The sequence below is a fragment of the Mya arenaria genome, chromosome 1 (genome assembly GCF_026914265.1).
Source record: "Mya arenaria isolate MELC-2E11 chromosome 1, ASM2691426v1".
NCBI lineage: Eukaryota > Metazoa > Mollusca > Bivalvia > Myida > Myidae > Mya > Mya arenaria.
Window position 1 is genome coordinate 42,788,686 of NC_069122.1, and position 23,927 is coordinate 42,812,612.

At 34.1% G+C, this 23,927-nt stretch overlaps 1 protein-coding gene across 1 annotated transcript; it reads right to left on the reverse strand.

Moving 5' to 3' along the window:
* Positions 1 to 10,760: 10,760 nt before the first annotated feature.
* Positions 10,761 to 22,591, reverse strand: LOC128227348 (gamma-aminobutyric acid type B receptor subunit 2-like). The gene is made up of 9 exons (XM_052937788.1): positions 22,495 to 22,591; positions 21,223 to 21,309; positions 19,194 to 19,344; positions 17,803 to 17,917; positions 16,674 to 16,781; positions 16,237 to 16,359; positions 15,916 to 16,062; positions 11,401 to 11,589; positions 10,761 to 10,889 (listed from the first exon to the last, which is right to left on the reverse strand). Exons 1-9 carry the CDS (start codon positions 22,589 to 22,591, stop codon positions 10,761 to 10,763), a joined length of 1,146 nt encoding a protein of 381 aa, XP_052793748.1.
* Positions 22,592 to 23,927: the final 1,336 nt, after the last annotated feature.

Sequence of the window (23,927 nt, forward strand, 5' to 3'; positions counted from 1 at the left end):
AGCAAAAAAAGTTATCCATACGGAATTCATCTATCAGAATTACTAAAAACAACAACATACACATGTGATGATTTTTGCGGAATTTTCAAAAATCAAATTTGGCCTTGCCGGTATCCATAGAAACCATGAACAATAAGAACTTTTACAAGACCAGATCCACGTGTTTACAAACTTGAGACATTGCTCTTAATACCTGGCGTGTGTCAGAAAAGTATATCTCGGAGACTATCTTAAATTCGTTTGTTTCTGTAGTTTTTTCATGTAAATATTGAAGGTTGTTCTAACAATGTTCTCCTACTTATTGCATATTTGAATGATATGATTGGTTTATAGCAAAGTTTGTAAGCATATAGACCAGTCAGTAAACGTTTCGACTAATTTGGACAAAACGAAATTATTAAACACTTGTAAACAATTGGTTTTATAGTTATGCATTTCATCAATATGCATTGGAAATATGAAACAGTCTGATAATAAAGTTGATATGATACGGATCAGATTGGTGGACCGATTGCAAGATAATAAAGACCAGCAGCCAATAATAAACAAGTCAAGTATCTATACGTTTGCTAGATTGCATGGGACTAGAACCAAATGGTTCGAATCTCGCCAAAAGAGCTTTCCTCAAAACAAGCATAGAACAAGTCCGTTTGTGGGCGATCATATTTTATTTTTCCTGACAATGATAAACGCAACAATCTTGTCGACCCACACGAATTTTAAGCTAAAGTTCTCCGTTTAAAAATTGCGCGGAATAGTTTCCACAATTTAAAAAAGCTCTATATCATTTTTTCGAACACATTCCAAGTCACGTCATCGTTTCACACACTAATATGTATAATGCGTTTATGCCAACTCGCTATTATTTTTGTGGCGGATCCGTGGTGTAATGGAAACACACTTGACTGTCAATCCAGGGGTCGGTATACACGAGTGCACATTTAAGAACCAGGGTTACATTCTGTATGTGCACTGTGCTGCAAAAATAAAATAAAAAGACTAACAATCTTATCGGAGCACTCGCCGAATGGACAACCCGAGTGCGAGTAAAAATAAGCTTACGCTCCACCAATCGCTGTCATTTTCAGCAGTGTTAATCTCTTTCAAAGGTTTCCATCGGTCATTTTTAACACAGATGTTTTCATGTCAGGCTCTGTGTCGGTGTTTTTTTAGCAATTTCGCGTTACCTTGCACTGTTCGTCCGTTTTGGAAGGCATAAAGTGTGCATATTTAGTATGTAAAAGTCACGTTAGTATTATTGATAAATAAATCGACTCTATTATTAAACTAACTGGACTGTGCTGAATAGATAAACCAAGCAGACTGGACAAATGCGCAAAAGCTACAAAAAGTATGTGTCGTAAGAGATGTGATACATCAGTAAGTAAGATTCAAGGCTTTGTTTACCATGTTATCAATATTACGTTAGTTTTTGGCAATCTATTTTTTGTCTTGCATTTTTTGTGTCATCCGGTGTCTAGTCCCTTTTATCGCTGGTTAAAGTTGTCCTGTGGTAAACTTAAACCTAGTTAGTAATTTAATTCGAGTCATTAAATCCGTTTGTATAAACGCATAAAAATGCAGCGGCTAAGGTAACCTACTTTGGCATTTTAACTTAACCACTGCTAACAAAACATCTCACAATGCACTAAAAACATAGTTCCGGTCAGTGCGTGTTTACCGCTTTTTTCTGTAAACATTGTTACCTTTTTTCGGCAAATACCACGATATTAAAAATCGCTGTTTTTAATGAAACAAAAATAACAAACAAGTCCATTAGCGCTTTTATTACCATATTAGCGTAAAGATGTACCTGTTTATTATATATATACCAATATATAGGGCCTATGGTGTATCTTTAATACTGAAATTTGACAAGTTTGTGGCTAAAATGTCATTGTTCTGACTACTGCTAATACTATTAGTTCAGTAGTATAAGTTAAAAAATGCCCTTACCTGTTTCAAGTGCATATTTCCTTTTTTATTGAATTCTGTGCATCGGCAGCTAGTTAATAAATGACAAACTTAATTAAACCTGCCAATCATCTTATAATGGTAGGTATTCAACCAAATATCTGAAAATGTTTTCAATGTTTAATCTCCTTTGTTCACTGATAGTTTGATAATAATACACACGCAATTCACCTCAGGGGATTAGCTCATTTCTGAAAAAGAGGTGTTGAACTGTTACTTTGCACACAACTGTTGATCTTGCATCAATTTATAATGCATTAGCATGCGAACACCATTGATATAATATTCACCAATGTTCCGCAATTTTTTTTAAAGTAAATACCAGCTGCCAAGATATTATAATGCTAACCCGAAATATAAATATCACTTTTATTCAAATGTTAAGGTATCGTACATTCAACTGTTATCTAATCGGCTAACATGTCATTAATAACTGACAAATAGACTGAACGAAGTCAATGCTGTATGCTCATAAGATGGACTTTAGTTGCATATTGAATACCGCCCACTGCCTTAGATATGTAATCAAAATATTAAGAAGAATACAACCATTTAACTACTTTTCACATGTCTTTTGCATCTACAATTATTTGCTTCTTATTTTGAATGATTTTCTTTGATAGTTTTTGGTGACACATCATAGTCTTACGCCTATGTTTGTTAGATACTCAAACGCCAGTACATCATCAATGGAAACATGAATGCGTCTTTAAACTGTACTCTCAGAAGTCGGTTAAAGTTTTTCCGAAAAAGCTTGCATCATTCGCTGGTGAGGATAACTTAATTTCTATACAATTGGTTTTCGAATAACTTGACAAAACGAGGGTGATAATCAAACGATAACCACTGGTTTGGACTAATCCACGTCAATACCATTGACTGAAGTTAACAGACGATACTGCCCATATTTGAGAAAAATCAAAGAATCAAAAATTTCCTTATGGTTGAAATGCCCACAACACCGTAGCCACACTGTGGCACATCGAGGCAGCTTCCTTGGTTCAAATTTGCAGAGCAAATAATTGAAAACTAATTTCCTAACATTCATGCAATTTAAAATCAATTATATGTTTACCTGTTGGTTCCTGAACGTGCGTTTGAACGCAGCTTTAGAGCTTCAAAAACACTCAAACATGAACACAATCAACCATGATAGACCCTCGTTCATAAAAAAACATTCCAACTCCAAAGGAATACTCTGCGATTTTGGGATTTTCTCAGACATAGAAGATTTGTTTTGTCTTTTAATTCAGATAACCAAAATTCATTGAAAATGTATTTGGTATAACTGAAATCATTGTTTGCTTACTTCAGTTGTCTTGCAATGATCAGAAATTTGTTGAAAATCAATTCAATCTCACTTCATTTTAGCGAACTTGTCCATGCCCCTTAAACCCAATATATGATTTTAAGAAAATATTTTATTTTCGCTAGCTCGTTAGAAATAAAAGTGTATATATAGTGCCAGTAGTACGAAATTTATGGCAGTACACCATGACCGAAGTGTCAACCAGGACGCACAAGAGAAGTCCTAGAAAAAAATCTGGGGATCATATCTCCAGAATCTCATAGATTGCCTTGGTTTAAATATGTCTCTCGCTATGGCACTGATGGATTATAACACAAACTAAAAGACAAAATTGACTGTTTCATATCCAAAACTGTTAGGCCCTTTAAAATATTATTGAAACTTTAGGGCTTTATGATGTCATACCTATTTAACGACTAATTATTTATATCCCAAAATCAATGGGCCATATGGATTGATATACTATATAACAGAAGTGAATTAGGTTTGAGCGACACTGTAACAGATATTAGTTATGCTCATAAATACCCGACCGAGTTTGGTAAAAAATGCATTATATGGCATATTTTGTGAAATGGTCAATATTTTGTTAAATGATCACATAACCGAAGTCAACAGCTCAAAATGGTTGGTTAGCAAAATGATGTATACAATTAATACCAAGTTTGGACTCAATTTTGTGGCTGGATAGGAAAACTATGCGTCAACAAATGCAATTAAAAGATATAGAACATTATAACAATATACAATTATTAATTAATGCATCAGTTGGTTTACTACCTTTAAGTAAACTACAGCTACATGCTGGGTACTAAAATGAAGAAAACAAGATTTATATTTCAAGCAAAACATTCATTGTTAAGGAACAATTGTGGCCCTGGTCCTATTTTGCACGCAACCACCTTAGTTATCTTCGATATCGCCTTTTCTTTATCCTAACAATACTTCACAAAGTAAATTCGATTAAGTAATTCCTTGCGAATGACACTATTTCTATTCTACTTAATAAACGACGTGCACAAAATTATACACGTTTCTGTCCATCTATTTTCTACGAAAACACAAAGTTCATTGCTAGATCACTCGTATCAACGTCCAGGATAAAAGGTTGTGCAGTTTAAATTGGTTGTTTGGTCAAAAAGCATGCACTTTGATTGGTCGCAATCGGCAGTTTTATTGGTCAAAACAATTCTGATATAAATAACTATCAAAGAGGAATCCGGCTTGCAATATTCGCTATGCATTTCATTTTAAAGTAACCGACTATAAACACACTTAAGAACAAGTAAACAAATTTAATTCATACCATAAGAAAAGTACTTCAGTCCAGTATATGTTTTTTCGAGTAAGACTGCAAACGTTTTGGCAATCAAATTAAAATGTGGAACATCTTTTGCGTCACAATCAATAGTTTAACACGACTTAGGTAGAATTCGTCACAATTTTATTTCACTGATAAATGTTAACAAACCAGCGTACAGCATTAATTTAGAAGTACTAAATATGAAAGCTGGTAAAGTTTTTGTCACTATACATTTATAGACAAAATGTAATTGTAAAATTGTAACATCTTTTAATTTCATTTTTAGTGTTCATATTATCATATATAAGGTACATTTTTTTGGTACAGACAAGTGAAGAAATGCAAACCAAAGCAACCAATTTGAGGTTCAGGAAAAAAAAGATTAATAAAAATTATATTTAAAGGCTAAGCCATATTACAAATAACATAAATCATTATAGTGCTTGTTAAATGTTATTCAATAAGAATTTGTTACAGTTACAAGATCATATTAAGACTGAATTGAAATTATACGTACATATACTTGTTTCTATAAGTTTGGCTTAAAGTGGGAAGCAACAAGGAACTCTGTTTTAATCGAACACTTACATTTTATGAACGAAAATTATAAAGTACATGAATACGACAAACAACCCAACGTCAATTAAAAAAACGAAAGTAGATCACTTGAGAATGTTTCAACCATTTATCTTCGGTAAATATTAAATCTTTCTCTTATTTTACAGTTGAATTAAAATGTAAAATTCTGGAAAAGCCTGATATTGTTTTGGATTCGATCAAATTACAAATGTGATGCTAAATTTGCTTCATTGAAAGGACGTAATCAAAGTATCTTCATTCATTTTACGAAATAAAGTATTTAATAGAAACGAGATATAGTATAAGCTTCAATGTCCTTCTCAATTCTGTCGTGAATGTTTTGTGTTGTACATATATCAAATGTCCACTCTTTATGTCTTAGCTCCATAGTTTATCCTTTGCATTATGCTAGGCTTTTGATTATCTTGAATTTTAGTGCGGAGATCCGTACGACTCATTTACATTTTGATTCGTCTGTAAGCTTCCATGTGCATGATAAAGAGTGGTTGAGACGTTACACCACTCAATGAATAAACAAACTTGGTTGAGTAGTATTATTCATTTTCAAAAGGTAAGTGGCCACAACAGAAAAGAACCGGTACATGACCTCGCGTGGCCAACCATGGGGAATCCCGATAATGATATGTAAAAAAATTGGAAGTTTTCAAAAAAATATGCGAATACATCAACAAGGGCGCCGCTGAGCAAACGCCGACGTTTATCTGTTGTTCTTGTCGACAAGGGTCAATGTTTAAGTTATGGCACAACGTCAACAATAACACCAAGGCTATCCTAGTTCCATGAAACATTTTCCCATTAACAGATAAATGTAAAAACATTAAAAATCAACCTTTACCCACTATACATTATGAATAACAGATGGGCACTAAACTTTTCAATTGAAAATGAACACAGGGGGTTGTAGAGTCAACTTCAACGAACTTTTGTATTATTTTTTTACTAGTCTAAAAACTGGAGTACCTTAACTCATTAAAGTTAAATATTGATTTGCCTTGCATATGTGTATTTCCTCTAACAAACAACCTCTTTGTACTTAGTTTTCTTTGATTATCTTCAATAGTTTTTGACTTCTGGACAACGTGTTTTGACACATAGCTTTAAATAGTGTTGGTACCAATACCCAAAGTATTTTCATCATATTAGTAACACTGTATATCATTGTATGCTATTAATATGGCTATTGTGTTGTTACAGTCTACGTCCCACTGTTATATTATCATTGTAAGCTATGAAACTTAATGTCTATTCAAGGAAAGGAAACCGACTTATACTTAGGAGATCATTTGCTAGAAATTATTTGTTCAATCGGAGAGAAATTCGCTGAAAGGGGCTTTACCGCGAATGGCGTTAAGGACATCTCGTTAAAGAGTTGCTGCACAGATCGAGAAAAAGATAAAACTGTGACTTCCTGAGAGCAAGTAATTACCATTCAAAGAAATCCATTATCCTAATGTAGAGTATAAGTATCTTCCATGGCCGAGAGTTTAAGATAGGTTCATTCCAACTCGAGCGTAGGGTGTTTTGCGGAAACGAGGTTTACCGAGTTTCAGCAAAACACCCTGCGCTAGGGTCGGGATGAACCTATCTTACACGATCGGCTATGGTAGATGCTTTTTCACCCACAAGAGTTAAACAGAATTAAGTAAACTGGAACTCTTTTGTGCTTAGTGAAAATAATTTCGTATGGATATGCGACAAGTCGTGGTTGTCATTGATATGCGCCTAGTGATTCAGATTATGTCAAATCGGTCTTTAAAAAGTTTGATGGAGAGTGAACCATTATTAATACTGTCATTTGTTTCCGTTCCGGATAGAAAAATCTAACCCGAGGGCACCTGCGTTGCCAGGTAACTAGGCTTGCCGAGTTACCGGCCACGCTGCGTGCCCAAGGGTCGGTTTTTATTATCCGGAACGGAAACACATGATTGATATTTTTTCTAGCACACCTTAAATTACATTTTTCTTGCGAAAACAATACATAGAAAAGCGCATTTTTGTATTTTCACCAAAAAGCGCGTGCGATGATGTTTACTGACGTCATGATGCGCAGTAATTTTTATTCAATGCATACGTCAAGAAGTTCCTTCATTATCACGTCTTTTAAGGGTTATTTTGTTTTGTTTTGAAGGTATATTTTTGTAAAGTTAATTTTTATGGAACTCATCTATTGAAATCTCATATTGATGGTCACATGGAGTGTAAAATAAAAGAAATGAATAGTATGACGTCACAGCGTGTGACTCATCTGGCATGGGGGGATGCCAGATGGAGTTTTCCAGCACGGCTGAATTCACAAGAAATGCCTATCCGGTGTGCTAGAATGGTTCTTGCTTGCACAGCAATATGGCAACGTAGCTATACAGTACAAGAGTTTTTCTTATATTTTTAAAACACACAAGAGCCGTGAAATAGGGGACAAATGCTTCTTAAGTGCAATCAGATTAAAAGGATAATGCAATTACTAATATACATATGTCAAGAAAAAGTAACATATAAGCGTATGCCATACCCATCATGTTTGACATAAAGTGTTTGGGAGTGATGAAGTAAGAGGTAGGGTCGTCGGTCGTGCATGCGACACATCTTCTTTATGTACCAACACATATGTAAAGTGATTTATAATCCCTTCTTGCACAACAAAGCTACAGGCCGCTACCAAATGCGATTAAACGTCATTCTGTTTTAAGCACAGATACCTATAATTTCAAAATTCATGACAAAGTTTAAGCCCTGACATAATTACTATATGTGCATACATATAGAATGCAATACTGAATAAGCTCTTAGTATGACCTTGAACTTTTAAGTAGGTTTGTTGGTCTTGCACACTCCACTTCGCATTTATGTACCCAACACAATTGTCAATTTATATCAAATTCAACTCGAGCATGACAAAGTTATATTATACTGTTCATGCAACTAAATTTTTATTTATGGATTGTTTTACTACTCAAAGACTTCAAAACGGTTCCCTTACATCAGGACATGTAACCCAGTGGTCATTTTGAGTGTGTTTTCATTTTAGGTAAAGAATATCCGGTCCCATTTTCTCGAAACTTCTTAAGTCTCTTATAATATGATCAAGCTTAGCTCGATATTTTTGGTTTGTATTATTTGCGTCATATGTACTTCTTTAAGAGATTTAAGACTTGAAACAGGAATAATTTTTATGATAATCACGATAAACTTAATGTATTGTGGTGTTTTAACGTGAATTTTGCATGTCTAAGATTAACTTGAATGTCAGTGAAGTGTACTATTGCATAAATAATTCAGATTCTCAAAAGAAAAGTCATTAAGTTTAACTGCTAAATTGAAATTGAACGTCTTCTTGCAACGTAGTCAAATGTAAGGATTTCTGACACAGTAAACCGTCTTTATAAATTCTAGGTTGGTATCGATGGAAATAGTTCCGAATGAGCCTGAATCTGTGACAATTATGTTTTCTGCCTCCTTTGATGACAAAGACACTTATTAACTTAATTTTGCTTTCTTCGTGCTGATGTAAAATAATATTTTACTATTTTTATTCCACTTTACTATTATAAAAGCGACATCAAACGAGCTATATATAATGTGATACGTTTGATGTTTAACATGCGTTATAACTGCGATTAAAGTTGATTTGTAAAGACAAGAATGTCAACATGGTACAGACGTTTGCCTAACACATACAAAGTTAACGGTGCCACGACCACAAAAGAAACAAAAAAAATAAACAAAAACAATATTTATTCACGAACAGTTGTTGAAAATAAATTTCCAATAAGTCATGTTAGAAGTTAGATACCTAGAATAAGGATCAATGTCCTAAATAAAAAAGCTCCCAAACAATTTTCATTGATAATGGTATTTCAATGTCGACATTAATAAATCTACAAGCAGTACACTATATGCGCACTATTTAAAGCAATCACTACGTTCATAATGATTCCCTAAAAAGGTTGGAAAGTTTCAAGTAATTCATTCTCTATAGAATAAGAACAAGTCACTCATTCTCATATATTCAATAACTATTGAAAACTCTTAAACTGGACAACCTGTGAAATGATAGTTATGTCTTTGGAACTTTTTTGTTTTAATACACTTCCTTCCTGTTATTGCAATTTTGCACCTCAACATAACCGTGGAAGGAATTCTAGTCACATAACTCAAGAAAGTTCTTGTCCGTTATCTGAGCCGAAACTCACTATCACCATAAAAATGCACGCGAGTGTTATGGCAAGGTGTAAAGTAGTGAAAAGTCATTGACACTAAACTCACTTTGGAGATATAACACACACAAATTCATTAACGTTGTACTTAAAGCATGTTGTTACAAGGTTTATTTCGTTTGTAGCTATCAAGATAAGTTTTGATTCTTGATTTTTTTATTGTATTCTTTATTTTAGTCGCTTGTGAGCTTGTGATCTACAGTATAGTCGACCATACTAACATTTGTACATACTCGCATTATGAATCAGGCATACTTTAAAAGGTCTGCATGGGTAACAGGTACTAATCTAAAATATTGTGTGTTTGTTTTCCTGGTTATCCTAGAATCGTCTTTATTGCTTTGCTAGCCGTATTAATCTTAAATAATGTGTGTTTGTTTTCCTGGTTATACGAGGCATATTCTTTATCGCCATGCTAGTCGTACTATGTGTGTTTGTTTTCCTTATTTTGCGAGGTTTCGTCCAGAATAAATGAATAAAAAAATCCAAGCAGCACGTTTTTTTAAGAAGTCCATGTTTGTTTCTTCTACTGGGTATCTGATGTATGGTCATTATCTGCCATGTTATTCGTCCTATCGGTTCTAGAATAGTGTGTTTTGTTTCCTGATTATCCAAGATGTCAGTATTTTCCGCCGTAATAGTTTTGATATTTCAATACAGAATAATTAAATGGAATGCGAAACAAAAGGTCCTTTTTTGTTTCCTCTGCAAGTAATTTCTGGTATGGTAATTCTCCGCCATACTATTTGTGTAAGTCGGATTCCAAAGTAGTTGAATGATGTGCCCGATCAATGTTTGGTTTTTAAAGATATCCATGTTTTAACATCTACAGTTTATCCGAAGTAAGGCTCTTATCCGTCCTGTTAGTCGTGTTATTCGTCTCCTTATTATTAAACTGAAATGCCTGACAATTGTTTGTTTTAAAAGTTGCCAATGTTTTAATTTCTAAAGGTTATCCGAAGTAAGGCTCTTATCCGCCCTGCTAGTTATGTTATTCGTTTCCTTTTTAATGGAATGGAATGCCCGATCAATGCTGTTTTAAAAGTAGTCTATGTTTTAACTTTTACAGGTTATCCGAGGAAAGGCAATTATCCGACATGCTTGTCGTGAGATTCGTTTCCCCATTGGTTAAATGAAATACCTGACCAACGTTTGTTTTTAAAGTTGTCCATATTTTAACCTTTACAGGTTATCCGAGGTAAATCCATTATCAGCCATGCTAGTTGTGTTATCCTCTTCCAAAAAACTATAAAATAAAATGCCTAAACGAACTGCTTAGCTAGGTCTGGTATCATTTTCCCTAATGGTTGAATAAAATGCCCGATCAGCGTTTTTCTTTACTTGGCATTGTTTGTTTATTTTACTGTTTATCCGATGTATGGTCATCCGTAGCCTTAGTGTTGGTTGCCGGCCCTGATCCGGTATTCGATTTGAACATGGCGCCGTTATTTTGTACTGCAGATTCAACCTTTGAGTGAACAGCATGTATCTGAAACAATTAAATGTTTAACATTTCATAACAGGGTATGTTTATATACAATCAACATGTCTTTAACCAAACATTTATCATATTCGCTAGCTAGGCCTAAGTGTCTTGTTTTGTTTGCCATAAGTGTGCGAAGTATATGGGGATATTTTACTTTTTTATATTCTTATGGCCATTTTAATAAGGGACTTACATTCGTTTACAACAAACAATTTTAACTCTAGACTACACAATGTCAAATCGGCTTGTTATAAGTTCGTGAAGTAAATGGGGTTGGATATTCAATTATGTGACAAGAAGCATCCACTTAATTACGAACAAAGATACAACTTTACATACTCCACGCCATTTAGAATACAACGTGGACCACTATATATGTTTAAATGTGTTAACGAATTAATAATTGATTGTATACTCACTTATCTTTCTTTCTAGGAATAAAAAAAATGTATTGTTACAAAATAAGATTTAATAGCCATGCTAATGCAAACCGTTATCCAATGATGTCGTATACCTTTGGTAGAAATACCACAAGCTGTGTGACTGTAGTTCCAATGATGAGACATCCGGACGTGATCCCATACAGCATGACAACCTCATTCTCCAGGATAAGAGACAAGGTGAGGCCAACCGCGCTCAGGACAACCACGTTGTATAGACAGAGGCCAATCTGGTGAGAGTCGTTCAGGGCCTCGATCTTTACCTGAAAATGTTCATGGAAAATAGAACCTAAATAAATTTAGTTCCAATATTTTGGCAACTGAACTGCTCATGATTTAACGTACGACAAATAAAAAAAAACTTGTTCTCGCTATTAAGTTACAATGTTGATATACGGTTTAAATAACATAACATAACATATCGAACTGTTTTTTTCTGCATTAAATGCTTTCACATTTGTAGCCTTTAAAATACGTATACAACCCATTCAACAAATATGAGTGTAGTCTGAGTGGTGTTCACACATTTGTGTTTCTAGTTCAATGTCTTATTGGTCATTGCCTTGTGCGTCGTAACAAACTGCAATGTAATAGTCTTTAAAGTTTCATGTTCGTAAGCGTTCAGGGAATTTATCATCCGGATTTTTGGGAGACTTTCTAAAAGAAAATTTGAGAACTTCTGGATGATTTTGCTTAACTAATGGACTAAATGGTCATATTAACGGGGTTTTTTTATGTCTTATTTTATTTTATTGAGAATTTCGTCAAGAAAGACTTTGTGTTTATCTTTATTCATATGGCATTAATGGATATCTTAATTAGTAGTGTTTCATTAGATATACTTTAAACACATCGGAAAAGTTACTTCGCCGCAAAAAAATATTGCTCTTAAAGAAGTATAACTATTTATTTACAGGCAGGTCATGAAATATTTAGATGATCCACGGACGGCAGTCAAAGTATGACGAGCGTCATTGGGGAACAGCGTCCTCACACGATATGTTCTATTTACATTTGCAAACAGCGGTGCGGAACGTACACAATAATAAATCGATTGAGTTCCAATTTACAATATATTATTAAAGGATCGTGCAGTGAACTCGAGTTTGACTGACCGTTTCAAAGCGAAAATGCTATCATTTATCAGGAAAGGGTTTTTCGATGCGTGTCTTGGTCTGTTTGTGTTGTGTGTAAGTGTTTGAGTCTCTTTTAATGTCGTTTTGGTATTTCATATTTAATTGGTTTAAGGATAACAGTCGAAAGATAACGAGCGTCATTGTGGAACAGCGTCCTCACATAATATAAACTGATTGGACTTAAATTTGCAAACAGCGGTTCGGAACGTACACAATTTTTAAAAATACTCATCATTTATCGGGAAAGGCTATTTTGATGCGATATGGTCTGTTTATGGTGTGTGTACGTTTGTGTTTCTCTGTTAGTGTCGTTTGGGTCAAAACTTGTGCCTCTAAAAACGGTTTTTGAATTAATGACTACTGGCCTTGTACAAGACACCAGATACAACTGCAAGATTATTTTTTTTAAAATGCATAAAATTGATACCGCTGTGTACAACGCATTGCATAACTGATGAAGCACAGCAAAGTTTTTGCTTATTTTTTCACTTAGATGAGCCGTGTCAGATATATGTGTGTTATTAAACTCTGTATATCTATAAGCTGTGGGACTAATACGAACCATTTTAAATCATCCTTACAGTTTTTCTTTACAAAAACCTAATTATCTTAATGTACAACTCGAGCACAGCTTTTAAAGATACTTCGTTCATCCGTTGGACAAATAGTAATAAATCAATCAAATGCCCCATACTGGCAACGCCTACATTCCGTATACAAGTACCAATAGGTTTTTTCTAAATTGATATTAGTTAAATTATATAATACAGCTAAATTAACTGTTTCAGATCTGGAAAGATTAAGTATATTTCATGACACATATAATAAATATACTCGTTAGTGTAGAGCATGATCGTTGTTTGCTGTTATGTTCTAAAATGTCACATCCTTGACACCCGACTCATTCGTTTAAGTTTTCTTAAATGGTGCATCATTTAGAGCTGACTCATTCTTTATTTATTATAATAGCGCCTTCTGGATACCCGACTTGTATGTTTGGTCTTAAATGGCGACTACTTGACACTCTTCTTTTACGTATGGTTTTTATTGGCGTCTCCTTGACACTGGACATAAACTCGTACGCATTGTCTTAAATTGCGCCTGCTTGACACCTGACTCGTACATATGTTTTAAAACGCCTCATCCTTTGCACAAAACCCGACCCATAAGAGCCGACTAAAATGGTCCCTTCTTGACCCCCGACCCATGTTTCGAGCATGAAAAAGCGCCTCAAAAATACCCGACTCATATAAACAGGGTGTTTCATAATATATGTCCCCTTTAAAAACTACGTTTTTCCTAATTTCCTGTTGGCCGGGCTTTTAATATGGCACAATCCAGGGAATAGTCCAGAAGTGGTAAAATCATTTAACGAAAGCAAATCATCAATTACAGTTAATATCAGAACCATGACAATAAATATTTAGATTCAGTGTTGAATATGAAACAAAAAGGTTTGAAGAGGGCCAAGAGACAGCCTAACAACCATTGATGTCTACGTCCCGTTTTAAAATGAGAAGTCTGTGGAACTAAAGAAGATATACGATATGTAAAACATCTGTATGGTCTGTTCTTCGGGTGTAAGTTGACATTGACAACGCTGCAAGTTCTACCAGTGTTTTTAGACTTCTAAAGAAGGATTTAAAGCATACACCATAAATTGTTTTCATTGCATTTATCATTTGAAACGTAAAAACATTTCAAGCAGTCATTTGTAAAATGGATGATTTAGACGATGCCTTTTTCCCTCTCAGTGTCCACGTAAATAAAAAGAACTGTAGGTATTGTAGAATTGAACAGCCAAATTAGTATAATGAGATATTCTTGAACGCTGAAAAAGTTACAGTCTGGGTAGCCTTGAAGTGTTGTACGAATTATAAAGTTGTTCTTATTAAGAATGATGATGGCAACAAATGTCGTGACCTAAATGTTTGGAAAAATATGTTTTGCAAGCATTGCTAAGGAAAGCTATTTATATACTATCTATGTTGTTAACGTAAGACGGAGCCATTTGTAGAAAAACACTGGTGTCATAAGAAACTTTCAACGAAGACTTGCAATCGTAAATGCAGAATAAGGACGTCATGTGGAACAAATATTGTAAACTGACTTATTAACAAAGCATACTGTAACGTAGATGAAATTATAGGTTATTTAACATTGTTCTGTACAATACGGATATATATTTAGACGAGTACACAGCTTCGAAAGTCATATTATCATTATTATTATTATTTTTTTTTTTTTTTATATTATTATTATTATTATTATTATTATTATTATTATTATTATTATTATATTATTATCAAAATTATTATAATTATTATTATTATTATTATTATTATTATTATTATTATTATTATTATTATTATTATTATTATTAATATTAATATTTAACATTTTCTGTACAATACAGAATATATTTGGGATAATATTTATAGGTATATAATAAAAAGGTCATTTGAAATATTCCGTGTTTACAAACGACAATATTGATCCAATAATAACAGAAGCTTTATTGTAACGCTTTATCTAGAAATATATCTGAAATAACATCATATTAATAATGGAATCATGTATATGGTTTTGATTAGCAACACCTGAACATCGGACGGATGTTTATGGTGTGAACTGGCGCCTCCTTGATACCAAACTCCTTATATACCCGACTCGTAATTATGTCCTAAAATAGCGCCTCCGTAATATCCTCCACATGTATGCTCTAAAATAGCGCTTCTTTTATAACAAACTCATGTTAGTGGTCTTGCATAGCGCCTTGATACTCGACTCGTAATTAAGCGCGTCCGTGATACCAATGGTCTAAATAGTGCCTCCTTGCCACTGGAACCGTAATTATCGTCCAAAATAGCGCCTCCGTGGTACCCACACACATATAGGGTCTTAATTAGCCTCCTTGTCATGACCGAATCATGTGTTTTGTATTCGATAGCGCCTCCTTGATACTCGATTCCTATTTATGGTCTAAATTAGCGCCTCTGTGATACATTACACATATGAATGGTTTAAAATAGCGCCTCCCTAATTGCCGGCTGTAATTATGGTCTCAAATTTCGCAATCCATTTACCAGACTCATATTCATGGTAAAAGAAATATACGGCCTTGATTCCAGACGCATGTTAACGGTCTAAGATAGCGTCTTCTTAACAAACTTTTCAGAGTTACTGCTAAGCAAACATTACAGTTGGGCGCATTCGATGACATATTACCTGACTAATTAGGTCCTTCACAGACGATTTCCATTTCGTGCCTTTTTTCTCTGTCGTAATGAATACGTTGAATGATTTTAAGTGTGGTTTTCCGACCAATGTTCTAAAGCGAAACAATACATGTTGGAGCATATGATTTTCATCAAATACCCCTACGTACCGACTCACAGATGGTATTCGGGTCATGTTTTAAATATGATAAGGCATTGTAAAGGTTGACCTTACGTGTCGTGTTTCCCAGGCAAGGAATGCTCCAAACGACAGAAGGGCGCCCTCTATAATGTAGATGGCCCAGCCGAAGTACACCGAATAATCAGACCTGCACATGCGCACAAACGGTCGAATTTTAGCGTCGTTTCCTTCCATATGCATCTGAAAACAAAAATCAAATAATAGTTAATATCTGCATATCGACTTCTGAACATACTAAATACTATATTGAGCTTGTCCCTGTCGTTTTAATGTCTTTATATCATTATGATTACAATGTTAGAGTTTGACTTCTCTAAGAACACCTTTATACAAACAGTATAACACGAAGGTCACCTCTTTTTCTATGTACTGCACTACTACCGAATGCGGCCCAACTGCCTCCCATGCAATAAGGACGCCGGTAATCACAGCAACTAGGATACCGATTATTGCAAGAAGTTGGTAGTCCTTAATTGTCTAGAAATGTTTAAAACAATTATTAAGTAAATTTGTTTTTAATAAACTCGGTTTAGGGGCAATTTACAGGGAACTTAGTCGACATTAAACAAAAGATGCAAATAAAAATGCTTGTGCTATAATAATGTCGACACATGATTCAGATGAAAGCCAAAAGGGCCTTGGCCGTTGTATTTCTCGTAAAAAGTAGGTTTTATAAACAAATAAAATTTGAAACCAGATATTACGTACCTTAATACAAAAATTTAGAGACTGTTCATGCGTTTTGATTTGTTGCAACACGATACCATTAAGATGTTGATTAAAACTCTTACCATTCTAAGAAGTTTTTTGTTGGTGAAGATTCTGTAAACTCGCCATGTTTTAGTGAATAGCGCACCAAATGTCACTGTAAACCCGATACAGAAGAGGCAGACGCGAGCCTATACAAGTAGAAAAGGATAAACTAACAGAACCAAACATTTACAAAAGGAAAGATGTAAAACACTATCGAATACAGTTTTGTCCATCAACATCAACTTTTACGTGGATTGGTGGTGTTCGTACGTTTGTATCTCTTGTTAAATTTTGGCCCTTACCTTGTGTCTCTAAGGATGTATAAAAACACTACTGGGTTTGTCCCTGAAGTTAATAGTGTTTTATTGTAGCCTTGTTGCTTATATGTATGTGAAAAATACATATTTCAAAGATAATATATTAATATTACCTTTTCCATGTCGGTCTAGTTAAAGTTGTATTTGAAAAGCATGAAAACCCCATATACATGTATGCTAATTATGAAAAGAAACAGTGATGTTTAAAACAATAATTGAATACCCATGTAACAGTGCAAGTTTATAAACAAAATGGCAAATACAACAAAAATGGAATACGCATTTATTATAAACAAGTGAGTTTTGGGGAACATATTTTTTCAGGACATTGACAGTGTCGATATTTCACAATTCATTGGCAATGCTTGAAACAGTACCATCATACCTTGCACAAGCCTACGTGGTATTCTGGACAATAAGTACATTAAAAATTTAACATTAAAGGACCGTAACTTTGCATGAAACCACATTGCCTTCACATATCACAGCCGTATTTTCTGAATATTTGATGTAAACGTATCGGTTTAATTGAAACTGTTTATTATAAAATGATATATGTAACATTGTAAACAAACTATTCCATAGTTTACATTTTCCATAATCATCAGTAGAAATATACTTAAGTAACAAACAAGAGCGTCCCGTAGTGATCGCAAATACGTGTATGTTGTTCCTAATGGTTTCTTCCTGATAACTATGATGGTTCTTCCTATAAATGCAAAAATTGTCACATGCAAAGCATTTTCCAAGATTAGAATGAAAATCTTGAATTGGTTTTGTATTGTGCAAGGATGATGTGTTGCATTTTTTCTTCGACACACAGGCAAGCTTAAAAGGACCACGACATCACCTTGCAAACAGCTCCATGCGTCGTCTCTGTCGGTTTGAGAAACACAGTTGAGTAGCACATCATACATCCAAACAGTAACACGTTGTTAATGTTCGGAGAGGACATCTTCACTGATCTAGAAATAAATAGTAAACGATATGTTGACTACTGGTTGACACATGGGATTAAATTAAATTAATCATATACATATTTAAAAACCGTTTCATATTGACACCCTACTGTGTCTTGTACAAGTGTGTGAGGTAACACAAAGCATGACATGCTCTTCAACATTGGTATGATTCATAAAACAATTATGAATAAAACGTTCATACATGTTTCGTGTTGGCATTCTCTTCAATAGATACTTAAAAGGCAAGACTCGAAATATGAATATGAAATGACCGCACATTACAGTGTAGACATACCACGTGGTTTGTCACGTCACATTTGGTTATTGCAAGAAGCAAATATATTTCGCTTTTAGAATTTTTTTTGGGAAAATCGCTGTAAGTTTGATATTTCCATATCATTTTTACAATACATAGGGCAGACTTTGAGTAAAATTGAACACTATACCTTGTTACTGAGCGATATGTTGAGCAATTTATATTTTTAACCAAATGATAAAAAAAATATTTTTGCTTTTCGTAATAATAGAATACAAAAATTCTTGTTATTGAAAAAAATAAATAACCTTTCTGGTCTAGTTACCACGTTCGCCTATCAAACGGAAGTTCCATAATATAAATTCTATCCACAGGGTATATATAATCCTACACATGAGGCCAAAATTCTATAGAAATATGAAATTTTTGAATTCTGTTATTACGAAAAGCAAAAATAATTTGGTTATAGGAAAAAGAAGTTTAGAAAGTTACAATGGCCAACCTCTCTCATTTTTTCCGCAAGCACAATTGAAACATGTTTTCCGATAAATGTTGTCTTACAGCATTAGAAAAACATATACATGTTTATATTTGACTAATAAATACCACAATCATAATGCATAGTAAGTCACACAATTTATTTATCAGGAAACTCATCCCATCAACACGTTGCACGTCGTCGGTTTTTGACAAAAAAGTTGAGGTATTGCGTCGTCGGTTGCTTTGAAATGCGAAATAGTTCACATTAGTTGTGTACCAATTTAAACCCTGAAAGAACAATTGTTGTGCATACACGTGTTTCTTTTTACCGAACATGATGTTGACTCGTTCGAATCGTTATGTCACGTGGTCAGCTTTTGTCTTGTGTTAGACCTATTGCCCACTAACACGACTTTTACATTGGGGGTCTCTCGTGTAATATTAGTATAGTCTTAATGGCTGTAAGTTTAAACAGTACTTCTGCTTAAATCTGGACTATTGTGCCTACCCCTTTTCAAGAAAGTTTGTATTGTTTTAACGTACCTGTTGCTCCTGAACACAATGTTGAACCCAAACAAGGAGAGAGCCAGGATGATTCCACAGGCTGCAAGGGTACACAAGGTTATGTACATTACTGGAGGGATGGTGATCTCTCGGTAGGTCACGTATGTCGAGTCACGTGGTATTTTGTTGCCTGGAAGAAATATGTGTAGTCTCAATTTGTAATGGCCGTCGTGTTTATACAAGTAAGTAAGAACAACGACATTAATCTTAAGCCATGTTGGATAGGAGCATTTTATTTTTGTAAACCAAGCAAGTCTGAAGTGTTGTCTAGTAATTTTACGGATTTTTTTAGCGTCTATAAAACGTCGCCTTGTACTTCGTTTATAGTGTTATCTTTAAAAACAAACTCTAAGAAATCCCACCATAATCAAAGACTAAATCCAAAACGTGTGAAAAATGTTATCTTGATATACTCTTAATATAAACCAACAGGCAAGGGGCCTACAAACATGCATAGACAGATATATCACATTCATCAACACTCACCATTACTGAGCAAAGACACATAAGCGGGGTTTTCGGTAAGTTTCGGGACTAGTATGTACGAACAGACCCAACGACAATACTTGCTATTTATAACTAAGTACTATAAGTATTATTATATAAGGTGAATATAAATGCTTATAATTCATTCATTTACAATGCAAATAAAATTAAGTTATTTTTAATTAAACTAGTATTTTTCATTGATTTCACATTCACAGTCATGTGACAATTACTGGTAAAGCCTAAATGATATGGATAAAAAAGAAATATAATGGAGTTAAAGATTTTCTTCGAGGAGTGACATTTTGTCTGCTATAACCATCTTAATCTGACAAAGTTATATACATCCACATGTGGGCGATATAATTGCAAAGCGTAGCGATTTTGGCCTGTGTAAACAAGTCAATTTATTTATTTGGTAGTGACGTCAAACCTAATGATCACCTTAAGATATTTTTGAACTGTAGTACCGAGTCAGATAGGCCGAAGGCAACAGTTCAGAATGTCATCCACGACACCGAGGGGCAAAAGTTTTCACTGTTGAACAAATGCAAATGCAACAACTGTTTTATTACCTGATTATATATTTTGTTTAAACACGAAAGAGACAAATACCTTTATAAAGAGAATATATTGAAGTTTCACATATTGATTTTAATTACAAAACCAATACCGGAAATTCATGAGTTTAAACGATATGCAGTTTACTTTTACCTATGATGGTGTCTCACGCGCGTGTAACAGTTCAAACTGTCAATTGTTCAAAACATTGTAATGTTGATTACTATTTGTAAAACAGTCGAAATAGTGAATTACATTTATATAGGGCATCGGTTAATAATTTTGAGTGATATTTTCAAAAACCTTTTCAAAGCATTTATAAAACAATTTCAAATGACACAAAATAAATATGGTTTTCTTGGCAACCAAAATCAACATCCTTGTAAATAAAATACCTTATGTGCTTTTAAACGATAATATATAGGTCGGTTATAGTTATTACAAATTAAACTTTCGTAAATTATCACGGTCGCTCTGGCTCACTTTGAATTAATTCGTATAATTTGTAATATATGAACTAGACCCTTTTCATGCTCAATATTTTTTAGACAGAAATGTTATACGGTGAGTAGAAATGCTATAACTAATTTTAAATAATGATAGTAGGACGTGCATGATTTCAACATATTTGTTTATTTCACTCTACTTTTAGTTTACAGTCCTATCTGTCATACTATATGTTTTACAATATGTATTTAAAAAAAAAAACAGTTTCACTTTCCAGATAATATGCCAAGTTTGAGCATGGTATAAGGATTTTTGTGGCAATAATACTCGGAATGTAGACAGTCAATTGATATATGTACAAAACAGAGTACTCAAGACGGGATCGAAAAGGAAGCTTTAAAGCTAATGATCTGTTATGTCAGTAATTCAATTTGCTTGTGCTGGTGAAAATGACGCTATGGTTTACACTATTTAACTGGTTATAATATGGTTGATAGGTTGAAAGGTGTCATACCTTTCCATTTCAATACTCCTTTCAGCCAAATTATTTGCTTGGTATTAGTCGCCTGTGTAACATAACCGACATTCACCCTTTTTCCTCCTGAAATAAATAGAAATTCAAGGAATAAATTTTCTTTTCATTAGGAAACACTAATTGATCAAACGACGATAAACGGTTATACGAGTAGAATTGTAAACATAAAGTGGTATACTTTTTGCAGTGACTGTTCAAAATGTTTAAAATTCGTAAAATAGGCATACTGTTAACAGTTTCATTTGAATTCGGTAGTCAGTTTGTTTAATAGCAGGATATAAACGAACGTTTCAAACATAATATAATCAAAATTAAGGCATGTTCTAAAACATTGAAGACCTTCTACCTAGACTGTTAACGTTTATACCAAACTAAATGCAGAAATGTTTTACAAGTGGGTATCTATTAAGTTCTAGGGCAAGAGTTATGCCCAAATCAATTCAATATCTTTACATGTATTGTCTCCTTCTTCCTTGTATAATGAACTCTAAAATGAATCTGTATTCTAAGACTTAAATCATAACTCTACATTGCAACCTTTATAAATTACCGTATAAATACAGACATAATATTTAACATATGTACTCTTAATATCGCTATTCATATAATTGTCAATATTTTAAGAACACAAAACCACAACAAATATATTTGGAAATTAAATACATACTTTCATACATCACTAGTAGTTGTACTATGATAAGTGTTTGCTTAAAGTATGTTATGACACATAATGATATATCTAATAGCGAGGAAAAGGTAACTAGAAAAGCAACGGTTTAGTGGATAAACCTGTATAACGAAATGATTTGTGTTGTGTGTAACCTCAGTCGTTCGTTTCTTTTCTTTGTTTTGGCAACGCGGACGCATTAAGACACACACACAGATTTCGAGATGACTTAATAAAGATGATTCAATTACACAAATTAATAATATCCTTAAAACAGCAATTATACAGCGTCTCGTTCATTGACATGCAAAACACATGCAAATTGTTTCCTTTAAAAAGTGTTCCAAGTTACATTATGATAGCTCCACCGATTTGTCAGTTATGGCAACTGCAAAAACAATTGCACAACGCAAACAATGATGAAAATGACTTTACGGGTATCATAAAACACCATTGGTTTTCGAAATAGCAGACGAGCTAATAATATGTTAGTTATATATAGTATTGGCAACGATAAGGATACTGACTGTTTTGAATTCCGGACCTGTACAAGCAAAAGCGAACCTTGACAATTACAAAAGTACCTTGAATGCGTTGTAACACCATGCTCTTGTCAGGATCAGCGCCTCCATCTTTAAATGAGAGGCGGCCGGATATTCCGACGAATGACGAGTCCGCCATACAGTTAAATATGATTTCGTTAATGTCGCCGTCGGCGTATGTAAACTCGGCGAGCGTTTTGTCATAACCTGTTGGAAAATCATAATACAACGTGGCATTTTAAATTCCTTGAGGTTAATTTGAGCTCTTTCTTGAATATTTTGTATCAAATGTGTTACGTTATTTAAGGAAAATGCAGGGATTAGAAAAATACAAACTCATAATGCGGTGTTTTTGCAACAAGAAACCTTAAACTAATAATTTAGCTATACAGAAAATCTATATATTGATTAATTTTTCTCCCACCTCAGATTAGTAGATCCAAACATTTAACCTTGCTTGTAATTCCTATCTTGCCCTCGGGCAATAATAAAACAAGTACCCGTATGGAACTCCTTTTTAATGGTCATCACATTGTAATTACCTCCTTTATTGAAGACTGCCGTCTGTAGCATCATAGAAACCTTGTCTTGTGGCAATATTTAGAATGCATATTAATTATTTCTCGCTTCAGTTGTCACCATAAAAAAGTTTTCACGCACCTTTCAATAAATAATGCTTCACTCTCCTCAGAACTATTTAAAGACCGATCTGACTATTAACATAATCTGAATTCCATGCGCGCATATCCATGACAACCACGAATTATCACATATCCATACGCATTTATTTTCACTACGCACAAATTAATTCTAGCAAAACATATATTTTTTCTTAATTTTGTTTAACTGAGGTGGGAGAAAAAGCATCTACCATAGCCGCACGTGTAAGAAAGGTTCACCCCAACCCTCGCGCAGGGTGTTTAGCGGAAACTCGATATACCTCGTTTCCGCAAAGTACCCTACGCTCGGGTCGGGATGAACTTATCTTACACTCTCGGCCATGGAAGATACTTATAGTCTTATTTTGTCTTCTGTCGTATTAGTTAGATGACCTGAAGTAAGAACTTAAAAATGGGCATAGTGACCGTATTTTATTTCAGATAATCTAACTGACTAAGAATACAACCTCATTGACTGACACATTGTCCATGCATCATCTGACTCAAGGAGTGTGTATCGGATGAGAGGCAGAAGACGGATCCGCGAAAGTTGAAAATCTTAACGATTAAGCTTAGTACCATCTGCAATTTTATTGGCTGAAAATGTAGGTTATATTCTAAACCGTATCAGCCTTGAGTTTACACCAAAGAAACGCTAAGCATAACTTAAAAAAATCTGAATATAAGTATAAACATTGGTTCACTAAGAATACAACCTCATTGACTGACACATTGTCTATGCATCATCTGACTCAAGGAGTGTGTATTGGATGAGAGGCAGAAGACGGATCCGCGAAAGTTGAAAATCTTAACGAT

What these genes read in the sequence shown, in the direction of transcription:
- LOC128227348 (XM_052937788.1), bottom strand. Translation starts at nt 22,591, where the DNA reads ATGGCGGACTCGTCATTCGTCGGAATATCCGGCCGCCTCTCATTTAAA. An exon ending in AGGAGTATTGAAATGGAAAG is followed by an intron (nt 19,345 to 21,222) that starts GTATGACACCTT and finishes TATTTCTTCCAG; the next exon opens with GCAACAAAATACCACGTGAC. An exon ending in TTGTGGTATTTCTACCAAAG is followed by an intron (nt 10,890 to 11,400) that starts GTATACGACATC and finishes TAATTGTTTCAG; the next exon opens with ATACATGCTGTTCACTCAAA.